General features: G+C 52.4%; 1 protein-coding gene across 7 annotated transcripts; it reads left to right on the top strand.

Annotated features, from left to right (window-relative positions):
- Positions 1 to 1,414: 1,414 nt before the first annotated feature.
- LOC100273567 (uncharacterized) lies at positions 1,415 to 20,755 on the top strand. Of its 7 annotated transcripts, none has more exons than XM_008663390.3 (9): positions 1,415 to 1,861; positions 2,167 to 2,619; positions 3,059 to 3,158; positions 3,799 to 3,861; positions 3,991 to 4,117; positions 19,073 to 19,161; positions 19,799 to 19,860; positions 19,962 to 20,058; positions 20,167 to 20,755. In XM_008663390.3, exons 2-9 carry the CDS (start codon positions 2,270 to 2,272, stop codon positions 20,218 to 20,220), a joined length of 942 nt encoding a protein of 313 aa, XP_008661612.1. In that variant the 5' UTR covers positions 1,415 to 1,861; positions 2,167 to 2,269; the 3' UTR covers positions 20,221 to 20,755. The 7 variants fall into 7 exon arrangements, with proteins under 7 accessions (XP_008661612.1, XP_008661610.1, XP_008661608.1 ...); XM_008663388.2 differs by having other exon boundaries at positions 1,419 to 1,861; positions 3,796 to 3,861; XM_008663386.2 differs by having other exon boundaries at positions 1,480 to 1,861; positions 19,070 to 19,161.
- The last annotated feature ends 213 nt before the right edge of the window (positions 20,756 to 20,968 follow it).

Raw genomic sequence — 20,968 nt, 5'->3', positions numbered from 1 at the left:
AATTCGTTTAACATTTTGTTATTGAACAACCGGAAATCATGCCTAACAAAAATGAAAAGTCAGGTAAGATACTTACAAGTGCGGCATACTTGGAATCCTTGGCTCCCTACTTCTAAGGCTTCGCTGGTGTACCTTGGCGAAATGCTTGCTTAACATCGTAGACCGAGAGTAACTACTAACGACAATTCAAATAAGGCCAAATAAGTATTAGATAGTGTGTCATGACTAAAAAATAAAAGAGGTGTATACCTTTTATTCCTTTATCTTTTAGGTGGCTCTATCCAGTTATCACTAACAAGTTTGCAAGAACCAACCAAATTCAACATAAGTCGACGAATGAATTAAAAGAATTTAGCTGAAAATAGTGATGATGACTCATGGACAATCAGGTTGTTTAATCTCTATATAGAAAGCTAATAGCACATGCCGATGTGTATTTATTCAAGGGGTTCGCTTCTAAATCTAAAAATCAGAGTGATGTTGTGGTAGAAAAACATTATGCTCGTAGAAAACAACATATAACACCATGTAATGATATGACTTATAATGTTCCTGATAGTGGTGTACTGACATGGCTCGCGCTCGAATAGCTTGGGGTCCGGTGAGGACAGTGGGCGGGGTCATCGGCCGGGGTGCGGTCATCACGGCGGATGCCTTTCTTGGCACTGGAGGAGGCACGAGATTGGCGGGGCTAGAAGGGAGCGAGGATCACAAGAGCGGGGTCGGCCGCGAGGGCATCCTGGATTGGCGACCTTCCATCGACGGAGAGGGGGGGGTGCAGTACGATGCACATTGTCGACTCTACTTTACATGCATGTTTGATTCGTTGGCTAACTTATCCCACTTTGCATAACTTTTCTGTCTAATGTTAGTTTTTTTAATTTGAACGACTAAACCTAGACAAAATATGACATAATTGACCACTGACCAAACAAACCCTACATGTTTAGACTGGTGCCAGTGCAGGCGGGAAGCACGGGCGAGAGGAGCGTACGGGGGCGAGAGTGGGACGGGAGAGGGACGGGAGAACGGGAGTGGGCGATGGCCGCGTCGCCCGGCGACAACGTGCCTGTCGCCTCGCTCTCGCCTGCACTGGAGAGCGTGCTCGGGCGAGAGGAGGGCGGGAGCGGGGCGACGCGCTGGCGCGGCGGGCGAGAGCGCGAGGCGAGAGTGAGTTGGCACATTCCAGTTGGTCCACCTAGGAGTGAAAACGGGCGGATATGTACGGATAGTAGTTTATCCTGAGTGAAATAGAAAAGCTGACGTGACTATAGCCTGAGGCTGTAGCCTGCTGCAGCCTGTACACTGGAGTAGCAGGGGCGAGAGTGGAGGCGAGAGCTGACGTGGCAGGGGCGAGAGGGAGGCTGTGCACTGGACTCAGCCTTATAGTGTAGTAGAGATTTTTATAGAAATATTTTATTTTTAGGATGGGAGGGCCTACTAGATCTAGGAAGCCTAGCGGTAGAGAATTTTATAATAATAACCGACGCGACTTTTTCTTTTTGTTTTCTGGCGGCGTGGTGTTCTTTTTCACTGAGAAGAGAATAAGGGAGATCAAACGGGGCCGTGGAAAAAGGGGGGTTAGTTTTATTCGACTGGCTTCGCGTGCGCCGATCTTCTATTTAGCACGCGACAGGAGCATCTCGTTGCTCGATTCGGTTTTCTTCGTGAATTCGCCCCCAGCGAGCCGAGCTAGAATTGGAATTGGAACTGGACTTGCGGCTGCTGCGTTCGGCGGGGGCTGGAATTCTCGCCGCATCCCCGTGTGGTGGTGAGAGGCCGTGGCTCGTGTTGCGGTCGACGCGCGAGGAGGGTCGACGGCCTCGCGCCATTGGGGTACGAAGCCGGCCGAGACTGAGCGGTGAGTTGGCCCGGATTCCCGCGGGTGTGTTCGTACCGGTTGCGGTGGTTGCTTCGGTGGGTGGGGGCGGCTGGCCGGCTCGGGCCCTCTCCGGCCGCCGCCCACTCGCCCAGGGTCTCGATCGGATCCTCCTCGGGAGTGGGGAAATGCAAGGCTCCAGCGGGAGCCCGGCGTGCCGGGGCACGGCTCCCGAGGCGGGCGGTTTCCTCGGTGCCCGTGCAGGGTTCGTGGGCTGGGGGAGCTTCCCCACTGACAAGTTCGTGTCGCTCTGCTGTTTGATTGCTTTTGTGTTCGATTTGTTGCAGGCCGCTGATCCTGGTTTGAGCGCCTCGGGTTCCTCTTGGATTTGGTTGGCGTTTTTATGGGCGGGTAGATCGGTCCGGTGATTTCTCAGCTGCTATCGGTGCGATGGCAGCTGACTCCAGCATGGGGTTTCACCAGGGGATCACCGCCTCTCTGTACAACCATCACATGCTCTCGTTCCAGTCCAACAGCGACGTCGGCATCGGCGGCGGCGACGACGCTACCGGTGGCATGGTCATGGCCCCGGGGAGTGTGAGTGGGGGCAGTGGCAACGCCGGGCTGTTCCTCTCCCCAAACACAGGGGTCGTCGGCAACGCACCGGGGGTTGCCCCGTTAATGAACTCGTCGGGGGATGCGTTCCGTGGCACTGGGACGCCCAAGTATAAGTATGTCACTGGTTCTCCTTCCGATTGGAGTGACCGTGAGGTAGACATACTGAATGAAGGGCTTGTGAGGTTAATTCATTCCCCCATTTTGCTTCCTGAATTGCTTTTGCCTGTACTGTACTTTTCTCTACTGTTGCACATATGGAACTTGGTTTGCTTTCTTTTCGCACCTTTAATGTGTTCCAAGGTTGTGGAGCACCAATTACGAACCTAAAGCAATTATTACGCAACCAGACCTTTACTTGGTCGGTTTTGAGTTAAAAATTGAACTTTCTCTATTGTGCTTGTGTCGCTATTCAGGTTACTGTGGAACGGCACTTGTCTTCTCCATGAGCACTTCTTTGTAGCCACGTTCTAGTGCCTTGTGACCATGTTTTTTCCATCACCAATCGAGCCACAAAACTCTAGTGTATTAGTTGTTGACAAGTGCTGCTGTCTGCTTGACATATTTGATCTGAGAAACTATTCATTTCCTTTCCAATTTTAATTCCTTAATCACCATTGGCAGATATGCTCGTGAACCTAGTATCATGAGGTACATTAAGATAGCAGCTATGCTTCCTAACAGAACCATCAGGGATGTTGCGCTGCGATGCTGCTGGGCTACAGTTAAGTCGTTTCTTTTAGATATTTTGATATTTCCCCTCTTTGCTTGTTTATTCCAATGTTCATTCTGGCCTTATTCTTCACTCCATTTGTGAACACATTCTTAGCTTTGCCAGAAAAAAAGAATGATAAGATCTGCAACTTGTGAACACACTTCTGGCCTTCCCTCTTTTCTTTCTATTTCCTATATCAAGGGGTGCATTAGTTTATTTGCTTATCTGGCATCATATATTGTACCTAGAATCTGGCTTGGAAGAAGGGAACTTGGATACTGCTTTTGAAGTTATATACACTTATACTTGGTGACCAATCACCAGGTGTAGATAGAGTATAGCATATAATGGTGGCTTTCTTGGCTAGAAGTTTATGCGATGCTCATGAGAGTTTCAATCTGTATGTAAACATGTTGATGGCATGTTTGTATGGGAATTGGGAGTGTTTCCCAGGCTTTGCCTGGCCAGAGAACCCATCCTGGGCCTAGGCTTCCAATATTGGACAGCTGGGAGTGCTGTCTTGGGGAATTATTTTGGAGGTTGCTGCATATTTTTGTTCTGACATTGTTTTGCCAACACTTTTCCTTTATTACCTGCATTAGTATAAGGTAGGCCACGATGGTCTGCTGACTTGTTTTGGTTATAGCAGGGTAAAGAGAGAAGGAAGAAACCTGATGGATTCTACACAGGGAAAAAAATGAGAGACGTGAAGGTAGTTCTGAATTTATGTGTAGATCATTCGAATCACTCTTGTTATCAGCGATGTTTTCACTTCCCTAATCTTTTCTCTATTTCTTTTCTTGATGTCAATCATATTGTTTCTAACAAAGTTTCTCAACAGCCAATCCAGGACAAAATGGTTGCATCAGTCCCAATAGCTAATTTTCACATGACACCTACAACCAATGTAATCCCCTTTTCGGTATCAACGCAGCATCCAAATCAACAAAGTCAGGTTCCCAAAGAAGGTTAGCCTCCGTCCGTCTCTTGTTTTTTACCATCTGTTCATAATATCATCTTGACTTCATCTGACAGGTCTTAAGGTCTTATGTTCTATTTAGTAAAAAAAAGGTCACAAAAATAATCTCATTAGACCGTGAGTGGGGTGAAATGTCAGAAATCAGTGGTTGATCATTACTCTCTGTAGTTTCTTAATTTAGTGACGTGGACCTTGTTTACGTGTCATGCCTTTGGAGCTTTACAATATGTTTTCCACTGGTTGATCTGTTTGTTTAATCATGGTCTTACATGATTTAAGTAGAAGTTGATGTTTTCCATTTTTCCAAGATTATGCAACATACTTCATTTTATTGTAGCATATTCTTACATGGAAATAAATCGTACTCTGCACTTCCATGGTCCTGATTAAGCAAAGTCAGATTATGGATACCCTATCCCTGAGCATATATCCCTACTCCCTAGGACCTGTTATAGCTGAAATACACTTGCAGGTAGGACTAGTTTGCTTTACTGATTTTTCTCTCGAACGTGCAAACGAGCTGCACATCATTATATTAAGAGAGAAAGGTCTAAAATGGACCATAATACAATGCCCGAACAAGGCAAAAGAACACAAGAAAAAACTAGACCAGAACAGCAAACAAACAGGGAACTCTATCCTTATCTCATGCTGCAATAGGACGACCCTATCTGCCACAACAATTTTTTTCTCGAACGCGCAGGAGGACTGCACGTCATTATATTAAGAGAGGAAAAAGGTCTAAGAGGACCAAAATTCAATGCCCATAGGGCAATCCGAAAACACTTGACCACATTCTAGACCCTACTAATAATAGCAGGAAGACCAAATCTTGCTAGCTGCTTAGCCCCAGCCCTATCCCAGTAACTTAACTCATTCAGAAACAAACTTTTAACAGAGCTCAAGGAAGGGTTCACTCCATCGAAAACAGCTTTGTTTCTAGTAAGCCATAAGCACCATGACCCCAAAATAATGAGGCTATTGGAGCCTTTCCTTCTGTTTTTGTGCACCTTCTTAATCACCTTCCTCCACCAATCAGCAAAGGAGATTTCATCAACAGCAGGGGTGAGAGCCCCTAGACTCAAGGGGAAAAGGATAGCATGCCAAAATTGCCTGGCAAAACTGCAAGTACACAGAAGATGTTGCATTGTTTCCTGTTCTTGGTCACATAGAACACAAACAACCGGGTGTTGCAGCCCTCTCCTTCTTAGTCTATCAGCAGTCCAACACTTATTCCTTATCGCCAACCAGAGGAAGAACTTGCATTTTGGGGGAGCCCAGGATTTCCACAAACGTTTCCATGGCTCAAATGAAATGGATCCCATGAAAAAAGCCTTATAGCAAGACTTCGAGGAGAACTTCCCAGAAGAAGAGTGCATCCATACATGTTTGTCAGCATCTTGAGAAAGCATAACTTCTCCCAAAGTATCCCATAACAACAAATATTGTTGCAGCCCTCTCAAGGAAAGAGGACCACGAATGTCGCTGACCCAATGCCAATTATCTAGAGCCTGTGCCACAGTTCTGGAAGAATACGCTCTGCGGCTGTTGGGGCGAAGGCAAAGACGCCACCCTTCGCTCGAGGCCTTCGCTGCAGCCGCTGGTCCGACAGAGACAAAGCGGGCAGGGACACCCTTCGCAAGACTCGGCACTTTGACGAAGGCCTGCGGCGACGTCCTCCACGGCGCGTCCTCGTTCAGTCCCAAGGCCCACGTGCGATCTGGCCCATTGTAACGGGCCCCGCGTGGCCGCCTCTGTATTACGGGCCTGACTTGTAAAGGAGTACTTGTAATTACGGTCTGTAACCCTGCTTTATGGGAATATTCTGGGGATAAAATAGGTGTCTGAGGGCACATGCGTCCTTAACACAAGACGCTGGGCACTCAGATACCTATAAATACCCCCGCACAGTGCCCGTGAGAGGCTAGATCAACAGAGCTATTGCCCCCGTGCGCGTAACCCTGTTGTCACCACCGTTCACCCTTGTTGGCCTTCTTGCTGCAGAGAGCGAGTTCCAACATTTGGCGCCCACCGTTCGTGCTACGACAAAACCACCCGCGATGGCACCCAAGAGAGCTAACCCCAAGGCTGACGAGGCTGCGAAGGCAGCACTGCTGGCCGCAAGAAAGGGCAAGGCCCTCGTCCTCACCCAATCCACCCACCAAGAGCCCACTGAAGACAATGTTCCCCACACCGGCGAAGACGACACCTTCCGCACCTGCGGAACCGAAGGACAGTCACAGCCGCCCCCAGGCTTCGCCCCACTGGAGGGCGCGGACCTCACCGAGGACGGCGAGGTCCTCGGCGTCTCAACAGAAGAACAGCTGCAGCTGCGCGCCCTGCGCCTCAGGAACCGCAATCTCCAGAGGCAGAAAGAGATACTGGAGGCCAAGCGCCAGCGTGTGTCCGCACTAGCCAAAGTGCGGCAAATGATACGCGACGAGGAGCAGAAAGCCCAAGACCTCGAGCGCGAGATCGCGCTGATGCAGCGCGAAGGCCACCTCGGTCTACAGCAAGAGCCACCCCTCCAACAGCGCACACAACCGGAGGACACGCGCGAAGGCCACCTCGGCCGGCAGCATGGCCCACCCCTGCAACACCGGGCGCAGCCGGAGATCCCGCGCTTCCCCCAGCATGACTACGTCTCCCAGCACGGCGCGCCATTCCAAGGGGTCAACTACCTCGACGAGCGAAGTCCCCTGGCGCCACACCTACAAGTGACGCCTTGGCCGGCTAACTTTCGAGCGGGGGCATACCCCAAGTACAACGGCAGCACCGACCCGGCGCAGTACATCATGAGTTATCAGGTCGCCGTTGCATCAGCCGGAGGAGACGACGCCACAATGGCGAAGTCTTTCATCATCGCACTAGAGGGCCCAGCACTCACCTGGTTCACCAGATTGCCTCCGCTGTCCATCGATTCGTGGAGAAGTCTCAGGGACAAGTTCCTCCTCAACTTCCAAGGCTACCGTCCAGACACCGACGCTTTGGCCGAGCTCTCACTTTGCAAACAGCTGGAAAAAGAGACTCTGCGTGAGTATTACCGCAAGTTCTTAACACTCAAGTCACAGCTGCCCTCTGTCGACGATCAGATCGCTATCCACTACGCCATCAATGGCCTTCGGGCTGGCGTCCTCTACAGCCATTGTATCAGAGATCCACCAAAGAGCTTGCAGGAGCTATATCAGCTCTTCGAAAAATATGCCAAATCCGAAGAGCTCCACCAGCGCAAGGTTGAGTCACAGCGGAAGCCCAAAGATGCCCCGCAGTCCAGCCGCACCTGGACGAGGACTCCGCAACCAGACTCCGGTCGAGATGGCCGCAGTCAACAGCAAGTGCACAACATCGTCAACCAACAGCCTGCTGCTGATCCCCCTCGCCGCCAGGAATATCCCCCTCAGGGCCGCGGAAACGGAACTCGCGGCAGGGGTCGAGGGCGGGCGCAACAGCCGCCGCGCCGATTCTATTGCCTTTTCCACGGCGAAGACTGCGCCCACCAGACCAAAGACTGCCCCGAGACGAAGGCCACCAGAGACAGAATGGCGCGGGCGCAGCCAGCCGACAACCCCAGAATTGTCGCGCATAATTACCAGCCACCCCCTCCACCATATATTCACGCTCCCGCTCCGCATCCACCGCACCACGCTTACCAACACCATCAGGAAGTACAAATCGTACCTCCTCCACCCCCACCACCACACCAGCAACATCAGAACAACCCCCATGCCCCAAAGCAGGAAGACTTCGCCGATCAACCATATCGCGGAGTCATTCACATGATAACAGGGGGGTCTAGCACTGACTTCGACACCAAGCGGCAGAAGCGGGACCACTACCGCAGCATCAACCATGTCGCCGTCACCGGCCCAGTCGTGCAGACGAAGTGGTCCCACATACCGCTAACCTTCGACGCACGAGACGTCGACCTGCGCAGCGCCCCCCACATCGACGCTATGGTCATCAATTGCAGCGTGGCAGGCTGGGACTTACACAAAGTCCTAGTCGACAACGGCAGTCAGGCGGACATCATCTTCCTCCACGCCTTCGACCGCATGGGTATAAGCCACAGCTTGCTGAAGCCTTCGGACAACCCGTTGTATGGTTTCGGCGGCAAGGGCACCTTCCCAGTTGGCAAGATAGAGTTGCCCCTCTCCTTCGGTGTAGCGCCCAATGCCCGAAGTGAGCAAGTAACCTTTGACATTGTCGACATGGTATATCCATACAACGCCATCATGGGCCGGGGCTCCATCAACAAGTTCGAAGCCGCCATCCACGGGTTGTACCTATGTATGAAGATACCAGGCCCGCTAGGCGCCATCACAGTCTACGGCAACCAGCAGACGGCGCGCAACATTGAGCGGGACTTCGTGCCCGGTCAGAGAAACGTACACTGTCTCACGACCCAGCGCGAGGTCCCTGCGCCGGCCAGCCCAACCGACAAGCAGCACGACAAGGCACAGTTGCAGTGCCAAGATGGGACCAAGACCGTCCCCCTCGATCAGGCCACGCCCAAGCAGACAGTAACTATCAGCGAAGACCTCACCTCACTCGAAGAAGAGAGACTTCTCTGCTGCCTGGCCAAGAATAAAGATGTCTTCGCCTGGTCTGCCCTCGATCTGGTCGGAGTCAGCCGAGCCATAATTGAGCACAGCTTGGGGATTGACCCTTCGGTGCGACCCAAAAAGCAGAAGCTTCGCAAAATGTCAGACGAGAAGACAGAGGCCGCCAAGGCGGAGGTGCATCGCCTCCTGGAGGCTAAATTCATCGAGCCAGTGGCTTACCCCACGTGGCTCTCCAATGTTGTGATGGTGCAGAAAAAAAGCGGAAAATGGCGCATGTGCATAGACTTCACCAGTCTCAATAAGTCCTGCCCAAAGGACAATTTCCCGTTGCCGCGGATCGACAAAATAGTCGATAGCGCGGCCGGATGCGAGGTCATGTCCCTCCTCGACTGCTTCTCCGGTTATCACCAGATATACATGAAGGAGGAAGACAAAGCCAGCACCAGCTTTATAACACCCTTCGGCACCTATTGCTTTGTCAGAATGCCGGAGGGTCTCAAGAATGCCGGATCCACCTTCTCCAGACTCACCAAAACAGTGCTCGAGGGGCAGGTCGGCAGAAATATATTCACATATGTGGACGACATCGTCGTCGCCAGCAAAAATAAGGAGGACCATCTCGCCGACCTGGCAGAAACATTCGCGAACATGCGAGATGCACGACTCCGCCTAAACCCGGAAAAGTGTGTTTTCGGTGTTCGCCAGGGCAAGATATTGGGCTACCTGGTGTCCCGCCGGGGCATCGAGGCCAACCCAACCAAGATCCAGGCCATCGTCGATATGTCGCCTCCGCAGTCGGCCAGGGACGTCCAGCGCCTGACAGGCAGGATGGCCGCTCTCAACAGATTCATCTCCAGGTCCGCCGAGCGAAGTCTTCCATTCCTCAAAACACTCCGCGGCGCGAAAGACTTCGCCTGGGGACCGGAGCAAGCAGCGGCCTTCGCCTCATTAAAACAGTACCTGGCGGAGCTGGCCATCCTCACAAGCCCAGACTCCTCGCTCCCCTTATTGCTCTATGTCGCGGCTTCGCCGCACGCGGTCAGCGCGGCACTGGTACAGGAGCAGACAGTCGAGGGCGCAGTCAAACAGTGCCCTGTCTATTTTGTCAGCGAAGTCCTGACACCGTCCAAATGCAACATGACAGAGCTGGAGAAGATTGCCTACGCAGTTGTCATGTCCTCGCGCAAGTTGCGCCATTATTTTGAAGCATTTAAGGTCCGAGTCACCTCAGACAGGGGGCTCGGCGAATTATTCAGGAACCCGGAGGCATCAGTGAGGATTGCCAAGTGGGCAGCCGAACTCTCCGGCTACCACATCAGCTTCGAGCCCAGGACAGCTATCAAGTCGCAAGTCCTGGCAGACTTCGTCGTCGACTGGACAGGGCCAATAACGCAGCCGGACCCATCCACAGAAAAGGTCTGGACTATCCATTGCGACGGTGCATGGTGTCATGCGGGGGCAGGCGTCGCTGCAGTCGTAACCTCACCAGCCGGAGTCAAACACAGATACGCAGCACGCCTCAGCTTTGCTCTGGAATCTGACAAATGTACAAACAACATAGCAGAGTATGAAGCAGTCATCCTCGGTCTCCGCAAACTAAGGGCCCTCGGAGTCACCACATGTATCATCAAAACAGACTCCAAGATAGTTGCTGGTCAGGTCGAGAAAGACTATGCAGCAAAAGACCCCGCGCTCATGCAATACCTCGCGGCTATCCGAAGTCTCGAGAGACAGTTCAAGGGATTCACCCTACAGCATGTTGATAGGGCCAAGAACGAGGAGGCCGATGCCTTAGCCAAGGCCGCCGCCAGGGGCGAGCCCCTGCCCTCCGACGTGTTTTTCCACACCATCGGCACTCCAGCTGTCCGGAGCCCCGAAGGGCTCCAGATCACTAATGATAGCGAAGGCCACCGTACAGTCAACCTAATCATGACAGAAGACTGGAGGGCACCAATAACCCTGTTCCTACAGGGATACTATCATCCAGCCGACGTCAGTGAGGCAAAGCGCCTCAGACATCGAAGCCGGGACTTCGCTCTGATCGAAGGCCAACTGTACAAGAAAGGGGTCAGCCAGCCAATGCTCAAATGCGTCACCGAGACCGAAGGCATGCAGATCCTACGCGAAGTCCACAGCGGCACGTGCGGCTCGCACGCAGGGCCAAGGGCCCTGGCTGCCAAGGTGATCCGTCAAGGGTTTTACTGGCCCGCAATGATCTGCGCCGCAAATCGGGTCGCGAAGTCCTGCGAAGCCTGCCAGAAGTTCTCCCCTCGGTCAGGCAACCCCTCGCAATATACAAAGCTGATTGCCCATACATGGCCCCTCCAGCGCTGGGGCCTGGACATCGTCGGGCCCCTGCCCACCGCTCAGGGGAACCTTAAGTTCGCCTTCGTAGCCGTCGAATACTTCACCAAATGGATTGAAGCGAGGGCTGTTTCCACAATCACATCAAAGACTGCCCAAAAATTCTTCTGGCAGAACATCGTTTGCCGCTTCGGAGTACCGTCCGAGCTAACAGTCGACAACGGCAAGCAGTTCAACAGCCAAGATTTCAAGGATTTTTGTTTCTCCATCGGCACCAAGCTTGCCTTCGCTTCAGTCTATCATCCGCAGTCCAACGGGGTCGTGGAGCGCGCCAATGGGAAAATATTCACAGCTGTCAAAAAGATGCTCCTCGATGAAAGAAAAGGCAGGTGGACCGATTTATTACCAGAGGCAGTCTGGGCGCTCAACACAACCGAGTGCAGAGCAACCGGGTTCACTCCTTTCCGCCTTCTATACGGATCGGAGGCAATGACCCCGCAAGAAATAAAGCATGGGTCCCCACGTACAGTTCCGTCAGCCGTCCCCGACGTGGATGAGCCAACTTCAAAAGATCTCATTGACGGAGACCGGGTCTTCGCCTTACAGGCCCTGAACAAATATCAGGCCCAGACCAAAGCATGGCGCGACCGTGCAGTCATCCCGAGGGAGTACAGCGAGGGGGACCTCGTACTCATCCGAACAGCTCGGACGGAGTCCAAGGGCAAATTGGAGCCCAAGTGGGAGGGCCCCTTCATAGTCAAGTCAAAAGCTTCCCCCAGTGCTTACAGGCTCACAACGCCAAACGGCGAGGACCTAGAGCACTCCTGGAACGTCGACAACCTTCGCAAATTTTTTGTTTGACCCATTTAGGGCCGATTTCGCCCTTGTAATTCGCCGCAAACAATCTTGTACCGGCCCGCACTCTTTTCCTCCCGGGGGGTGAGGTTTTTAACGAGGCGGAGCCATGTAATATATGTGAGAAAAAATCCCCCACAAAAGCATGTGTCGAAAAAAGACCGCAACAACGGTCTTCGGCATTCGACCAATTCGAAGTCACCGCGAGGCTAAGCGCTAGCCACCCTCGCGTGCGACCAATCCGCGCAGAAGTCGCCTAAGGGTGCAGCCGGACTTAGCACAACAAGTGCGCAAAAAACGAAGTCTATCGCAAAGACTATCCGCGCAGAAGTCGCCTAAGGGTGCAGCCGGACTTAGCACAACAAGTGCGCAAAAAACGAAGTCCATCGCAAAGACTATCCGCGCAGAAGTCGCCTAAGGGTGCAGCCGGACTTAGCACAACAAGTGCGCAAAAACGAAGTCTATCGCGAAGACTATCCGCGCAGAAGTCGCCTAAGGGTGCAGCCGGACTTAGCACAACAAGTGCGCAAAATCCGAAGTCTATCGCAAAGACTATCCGCGCAGAAGTCGCCTAAGGGTGCAGCCGGACTTAGCACAACAAGTGCGCAAAAACGAAGTCTATCGCGAAGACTATCCGCCCAGAAGTCGCCTAAGGGTGCAGCCGGACTTAGCACAACAAGTGCGCAAAATCCGAAGTCTATCGCAGGAACCGCCTAAGGGCGCAGCCAGCACAGTATAACAAAAAGCAGAAACAACAGCAAGACCAATCAATCAATCACACCAGACAAAGTACACAGCGCCCTCGCAGGCACAGGCACGCGAGGGCACACAACTCCATTTTACAAGCCTTTACACATACACAAGCGAGGGCACCTCGCCCTACATCGGCTCAACCTTAGGAATAATCCCCATCTCTCTATAATTAAATAACATTATCCTAAGCTCCTCACCCGCAAAAAGGCTTCGCAGCTCCCCTTCCCCTACACCCGAGGCGGCCGGCAAAGACAGCAGCTCCTGCCGGCCAGCCCTACTAACGCGAAGCCGAGCCCCTTCCTCCGCACTAATCCTACGCTTTGCAACCGCCCTTCGTCGTCGGTGCCCGGTGCTAGGACCGGGCACGCCTGGCGCGTCCGCAGCATGTGGTGCAGCCTCCGCCGCAGCCACGTCCAAGGCCGCAAAATAATCCAAGTCCTCCTCCGACGACTCCTCAGTCCACTCAACCGAGCTCCCAGAGTCAGTAACATCAAAAAACTCAGAAACAGACCCACCACATTCATTTCCATCTTCCGCGGTCGAAGCCGCCAAAAACTCAGTGGTAGCGGTTGCGTGCGCAGGCCCAAAATCTTGAACCTGCGCAGCAACCAAAATTCAGTACAACATCCAAAAATCCCTCAACCCTAAACACCACCTACGCCACCTGCGAAGGCCCGGCCGCTGCGGGAGCCTCCGCCGCAGCCTCTGCCGGATCCTCAGCGCTCGGCACAGCAGCTGCGGGGGCATCTGGCGCGCCTTCGGCCACCTTTGGGGGAAGGTCTTCGCCGGCCGCGGCAGATGCAGGAGCGCCCGGAGCATCTTCCGCAGTCTCCGGGGTAGGTCCCGGGGCGACTCCAGTCGCGGCCTCCGCAGGGGTCGTCTCCGGCTCAGGCAGCTCGCTGTTCAGCGCCCCGAAGTCGTCCACCCGCTCGCCGCGCTCCGCCTAAAACAAAACGCACAAAAACTCAGCGAACACACGCACAGACCGCATCCAGCACACGCCGGGCAAACGACAGCGTTACCTGAGCCCTCGCAGCCTCGGCCCGCGCCCGGACCACCTCACGACCGTATGAACCCCACATCCGGTCATAGAGGGCCCCGGCGGATTCCTTCACCACGGGGTCTTCGACCTCAAAGATATCACGCCCAAAATCCTCATCCACCTGGTCGAGGGCCTCAAAGTGCCGGCAGCCTTCGCGAGAGAGCGCGTTCATCGCTGCCTCGCAGGTGACCAGGGAGGTGAACGCCATCAACCCCGCCAAGACAGTGGGGAGCTCCTGCAGTTCCTCCTGCACCCATTCCAGGCAGCGAAGCCCGGCCTCTCGCTCCGGCACCTCGAAGTCACCCGTCCGCACACCCAGCTCGCGATATGAAGTCATGAGCTGCGTGCGCGTCCGTTCGGCCTCCGCTCGCATCGCAGCCTCGGCCCCCTCCGCGCGGCTCTCCTGGGCAGTAAGCCGCCGCTGCAGCTCTCCGGCGAGCTCCTTGGCGATATTGCCTTTCGCCCGCGCCAACCTGGCCTCCGCCTGCGCAGCCTGCTCTTTGGCGATGGCTTCGTTGGCCTCCCTCCTCTCCCCCGCCAGCTGGCGCCGGAGGTCAGCCTTCTCCTTCTCAAGGACGGCCACCTTCTCCGCCAGTTTGCGGCACTTGCTGTCGGAGGCCGACTTCTCACGGACAGCGTCCGCATGTTGCGTCCGAAGTCTCTCGACCTCGGCAGACAACGCTGCCGTAAGGGCCCCCGACGCAGTGCGGCTGGTGAAGTCAGCCACCTGCAGAACACACGTAAGGTCGTTGCGTAAAAAAAAAATGTATAGCTCGGCGGACCTGACTCAGCGCCTCCGTCGCTCGACTCAACGCCTCCGTCGCTCCCTTCAGCCGACGGGTCGCCACGCCCGCCTCGTCTCTGACCAGCGCGAGGGCAGACACCTCGCCTCCGGCGCCAAGGGTCTCTCCCCCCGCTTTCGGCGCTGGCGCAGCCGTCGCGATCGCCGCGCCAGGCACAACTAGAGCAAGCGGGCCCTCGTCCGACCCTGCAACGCGTCAACAATTAAAAAAAAAAAGAAGAGGTATATATATTCATATATACTTACCCCCAAGATAGTCGTCCACATCAATCTCGGTGCCGAAGTCGGCAACGCGCTTGCCAGGCAGCGGTAGCGATCGGGCCGCCTTCGCAGCCTCCGCCACCCCGCTGGCAGACGGCACCACCTTCGACAGCTTGGGGCCTCCGGCGCCCACCGTCGTCTCCGGCGCCTTGCCAGGCGCGGAGGCGCCCACCTTCGTCGGCAGCGGCGGCTTGCCTCCGCCAGAGGCCTCAGCCTTCGCCGTTCCCCGATGCCTTTTCGGCCGGGCTTCGTGAACCCTCACAGTCGCCTGGCGTTTTCGCGCCGCGCCTTGGCGATCCTTGTCCATCACTGCCCACACAACATGACCGATATTTCGCCCATAAGGAAAAACTTTCCACCGATGAACCATACGAGATGTAAAACAGTCCTCCTCAGCCGCGCAGGGGATAGGAATGTTTTTAGGCCAACAACCCCCGGTAACCCTCAGCATCCGAGCCGAAGACTCCCGGAGCTCGGGCGAAGACATCCTCTCCCCCGGGGCCGCACACGTCCTCATCAAATCTCTAGCGAAACTATCAGACACCCCAAGTCTTCCCATCGCAGTACCTAATTTTCTCTTTTTCGAGGAGGCGGCGGCCACCAGCGCAGGGTCGCCTCCAGTCTCCACCGCCGGCTTCTTCCCACGGCGGTCCGCTTCGTCTTGACCAGGGTAACCGTCGTACGGCAGTTGATTTAATTCGAAGACCCTGTTCAAACGTTCATTTGACCCGCGGATGTCAAAGCTGCGCTGGCCTTCCGTCCTCGGCACGTAACGCCCCACGAGCCGCACCGCCAAGCCCTCCGCATCACGCACAAAGGCGGCCGGGTCACGGTTTCGCAAATTCAGTGCGAAGGCAGGACTTCGCACCACCCTCCCTCCGTGAAAGGGCATCTGGCGAGGGCATACTTCGCCCAGCGCCCAGCCGTGCGCCAAGGGCCAGACCCCGTACGCCACGAACTCTTCAACTAAATCTCGACCGCTGCTCTGACCGGCGGCGCACCGAAGGGCCCCTTCGTCTGCATCCTCTTCTGCCACTTCATAAGGTGGATACGCAGAGTAATAGTGAGAGCACATTAAGGACACGGGGAGCCCTTCATGGCCTTCGACAGTAGCCTCAGCAACATAAAACCAAAATTCATTCCAATTGCCCCACTTGTTGCGGGCGCACGGGACCAACTCCACTACTGGCATTGTGGTCTTGCCGGTCTTCGGCGTGAATGTACATGACCCGAACTGGGCAACTCCGTCCTCAACCATCCTTTTCTGCCAATGCAAACAATAATTCTTCGCAAAAACTTCAACCGACGGCTGTCCGCCGTACGAAGTCGTCGCCCAGACATACTTCGCCAGCGCCACTATGGCGTTCGGTGTCAGCTGATGTATTTGAACGCTGAATCTACGCAGGACTTCGCTGACAAAACGGTGCGCCGGCAAGCGGAGTCCGGCGACGAAGAACGCCTCGAAAACAACCAACTCGCCCTCCGGCTCGGGGACTTCCTCCGTCCCCGGAGCACGGGCGACCCCGCCGCCAAAGTAGCCCAACCGCTGCATATCTTCAATGCGGGCTGACGTCATCCGTGACACACCAAATTCAACAGAGTCGCCGGCGCGCAACTCCTCCACCTCCACGTTACTCAACGTCTCCTCAGACGAGGCGGCGGCCGGCGACGCGGCGTCGGCGGAGGAAGAAGAGGATGGCATTGCTACGTACCGTCGTCGGCGGCGGGCGGTCTGCTTCACTCGAGCCAGAACGCCGGCGAGCTAAGGGAGCAGCGGAGGAAAAGGAGCAGCAAGACGGCGGGCGGCTAGGGTTTTACGGAGCGCGGAAGGCAGAGTTCAAAAAGCGCCGCCCCCGCCCCCCTTTTATAGGCGGGGCGCGGCTCTTCGGGAAACCCGCAATCCGACAGGCCGCGACGCTTCGGGAAACCCGCAATCCAACAGTACGCCGTCCATCAACGGTCACATCAAAAACCCCCGCGGAACCACTTCGAGCGAGGGCAGCGTCTCCGCCATCTAGCGACGTCTTCGGCACCAGGTGACTTTGTCGAACTGGTCCCTCGGAGGGCAAATGTTGGGGCGAAGGCAAAGACGCCACCCTTCGCTCGAGGCCTTCGCTGCAGCCGCTGGTCCGACAGAGACAAAGCGGGCAGGGACACCCTTCGCAAGACTCGGCACTTTGACGAAGGCCTGCGGCGACGTCCTCCACGGCGCGTCCTCGTTCAGTCCCAAGGCCCACGTGCGATCTGGCCCATTGTAACGGGCCCCGCGTGGCCGCCTCTGTATTACGGGCCTGACTTGTAAAGGAGTACTTGTAATTACGGTCTGTAACCCTGCTTTATGGGAATATTCTGGGGATAAAATAGGTGTCTGAGGGCACATGCGTCCTTAACACAAGACGCTGGGCACTCAGATACCTATAAATACCCCCGCACAGTGCCCGTGAGAGGCTAGATCAACAGAGCTATTGCCCCCGTGCGCGTAACCCTGTTGTCACCACCGTTCACCCTTGTTGGCCTTCTTGCTGCAGAGAGCGAGTTCCAACAGCGGCCAACCATATCCACCACCTGAGGGGCAATGTCCTGGATAGTATTCCCATGAATCCATCTATCCGACCAGAAGAGAGTAGTAGCACCATTCCCTAAAATGGTAAATACCGACAAATCAAAAAACTGTCTAACCTGTCGCTGCACTGGGAGGGACAACCCATGCCAAGGTCTGCTCAGGTCCGTCTTTTCCAACCATAACCATTTTGCTTGCAAAGCCTAGCTTTTGAATTTAAGATTGGGGATCCCAAGCCCGCCAAACTTCAGAGGCCTCGTGACAACTTCCCATGGAACAAGATAGCAACCACCATTAATCTCCTTTCTTCCTCTCCAAAGAAATCCTCGCCGAATTTTATAAATTGATTTAATAACCCACTGAGGGACATTGATAGCAATAAGGAGATAGGTCGGAATGGCCGATAGAACAAACTTCACCAGTGTTGTCCGCCCGGCCGCTTGAAATAGCCCTGACCCTATTAAAGGCTCTCAAGCTGCTTTGCACCAGCTCTACTCCAACACTCCACTCCATCCATAAACAGTCTTTGAATTGTCCTCAAGGAAGGACTTGTTCCATAAAAAACAACCCTGTTGCGATGGAGCCATAAGCACTAGGCCCCCAGAATAATGATACTATGAATATCCTTTCTGATTTGTTTGTGCACTTTTCTATGCACCTTGCCCCACCGCACAACAAAGGAGCTCACATCTCTATCAAGAGTGAGATGGCCCATCCCCAGAGACGAAAAGATAGCATGCCAAAACTGTCTAGCAAAACTGCAAGTACATAGGAGGTGCAGGATAGTTTCATGTTCTTGGTCACATAAAGGACATACCACCGGGTGCAGTAATCCTTTTCTTTGAAGCCTATCAGCAGTCCAACATTTATTCCTTGTTGCCAACAGAAGGAAAAATTGCATTTAGGGGGTGCCTACGACTTTCACAACCTTTTCCATGGCTCAAAGGAAATAGCTACCATAAAAAACGCCTTATAGCAAGACTTTGAGGATAATTGCCTAGAGCCCGAATACACCCACACATGTCTATCCTCCTCATGGGTAAGCACAACCCCACTTAAAGCATCCCATAACTGCAAGTACTGCTGCAGCCCAATCAAAGATAAGGGATTCACAATGTCGCTAACCCATTGCCAATTATCCAGTGCCTGAGCAACAATTCTTGAAGAAATGGATCTGCTGCCCACCATACAGACAACTTCAGGGGAACTCTTGTATCATCTTCCCATTTAACCATCTGTCCGACCAGAAAAGTGTATTGGTCCCATTCCCTATCACATTTAGGGGATCTGCTTTACTGATTTCATGGCGACAAGCTTATACTGCCATTGGATATGCCACAACTGGATGAGCAAGTGACTCGCTGCTTTAAAGATAAATTTGTAGGGCTGTACTATAGCTATGAAAGGTCATTTCCATATAACACAAATAACCTGCTACCATGCCTACACTATACACCCAGATTTCTTTTGCTATTGTCCTCCTATGTAATATTCAAGTAAGTTGGCACATTAAGAAATTTTGGGATTTATTAATGATGCAATGCATATTTATAGCATGTAGGTATTTTTTTTCATAAAGATTCATCTATCTTTATGGAAAATTAAAAAGTGGACTTTCCTTTTGTAACTGCATCTTTCTATACATTGTTGGTCTGGTTTCTTCCATCAAAGTCCATTTCTATTTATTAATTCTGTGAAAGTATGATGAGTAATATAAAAGAAAACTCATTGTTGTGGACCTGCATACATATATCTGATGGTGATCTTACTTCTAATAATACTCATGTGGTTGCATTCTGAAGCAGCTCCTGTTGTCGACAGTGCAACCCAGCGTCTCCTGGAGGAAAATAATCAGTTGCTTAACCAGATTTCTGCAAATAATGAAACATTCAAGGTCTGTTTTTATTTATACATGTCATATGTATGGTCTACACTTGCCCTTTTCATACTCTTGAGTGTCAGCCACATGGTACATGGTACCTGTAAATTATTCATATTTAATTATGGTTGTTAGTCATACAATTACCGTCTATTAAAATTACATCACTATTTTGTCCATGATTCCACCAGAAATGGATATTATACTCTTACCGCTATAGTTGTTATTAGTTGGATCCAGGATGAAACATTGAAACTAAATGGAAAATGTAGAATTAATCAATAAAGAGTAGATGCCTTAGATGACCTGTAATATAAGCTGTAAAGGTGCTTTTGGCTTCGTTTTCACTGCCTGTGTACAACCATGAACACATCGAAGTCCACCACTTTGAGTTTCATTTAACATTTCAGGGACCGTGATTTAATCTTGTTCTTTGGATGTTTAGTTTTGATATTTGTTGCATCAAGAATATTCATATCTGATGATATCATGTGAAATAAATGTGTCTATCATTATATAACTTGTTGGAACATGTCGCTCTTATTGGTTTGATGAAGGACTAAAGTAGCTTCCATGCATTTTAGAAAAAAAAACATGATAAGTTTAGTAATCCAACTGATCATAACTGTTTTCATGCCTGATTTTCTTGCAGACAGTGGAGAACACAGATCTTTTTCTCCGCACGAGTAACAACATCAAAACAATTTTAAGCAGGTACCGCATTGAGTTTTGAAACCTTCTGCAATTGATTACAACATTGAGTTGAGACCTGGCACTACTGATGTTAACGTCTATTCTTATGTACTCTGTTTCAGAATGAGCGAAACGCCTGGTATCATGAGTCAGATGCCCCCATTGCCTTTATCCATAAACGAAGACCATATAAATTCTCTTATTCAACTGAACAGACTGGTAAGAACACACAATCTGTTAGCAAACAGGAGAGATGGTTGATATTTCTGTGCGACGTTAACAGCAGGCTCTCAATTATGTCTAAGTAACATTATCTTATCCTGAAAGGTTGCATCATATGGCACAACAAGCATTTCCCATCATACGAAGCAAGAGCCATGAAGCTAGTCTACTAAACCCAGGGAAAAATGAGAGGACCAGATGGCCGGACCCCTCCTGCAATTCTGTAAACGTGCTGCTGAGGAAGTCTTGCATGTTATACTCTAACCAAGTGCCAGGAACAGTCACTGCTTTCCAGATAATGTTTTCGCAGTGACCTGATTGTTTCCAACCCGTCTGCCAGCCTGCCTGCCCACCAATTCTTGAAGCATTTGGAAGAAGTCTGCAGTTGTGGTTCGAGAGCCGCAAGCTATTTGCTGCTGTTTCTGTTTCCGTTATCCAGCATGTAGACCAGAGTATCAGACAGTGGATCCTGGTCTCTGCAAATGACCTGTAAATATCGGACGGCTGCTGGCGTTCCATGTTTTGTTTCTCTGATCGCTCATGAATGTATTTCTTCTTTTCTCCCCCACCCCCGGTCACCGGACAGGGTTGCATTGCTCCCAATATGTAACTGTATACAGTAGCGACTCCATTTTCTGACTAATTGGACACGGAAACCCAAACATTTGTTGTCCAGATGTTCTACTCTTTTTTTTCACCACTTCAAAAGTAATGGTGGACAACGAGTCGGCTCGTTCGAGTTCGAGCTGACTCGTTAAGCTAACGAGCCAGCTCGGCTCGTTAAGGTAACGAGTCATAGAGTCGGCTCGGCTCGTTTACGAGCTCGAGCTGTCTCATTTAGCTAGCGAGCCAGAACAGAACAAAAATAAAATATATATAATAATTATTTTTAGTTAATTTCAAACTA

This window comes from Zea mays, chromosome 10 (genome assembly GCF_902167145.1).
Source record: "Zea mays cultivar B73 chromosome 10, Zm-B73-REFERENCE-NAM-5.0, whole genome shotgun sequence".
NCBI classification, from domain to species: domain Eukaryota; kingdom Viridiplantae; phylum Streptophyta; class Magnoliopsida; order Poales; family Poaceae; genus Zea; species Zea mays.
Note: the sequence above shows the minus strand (reverse complement) of the source record. Positions and strands in the feature narration are given on the sequence as shown.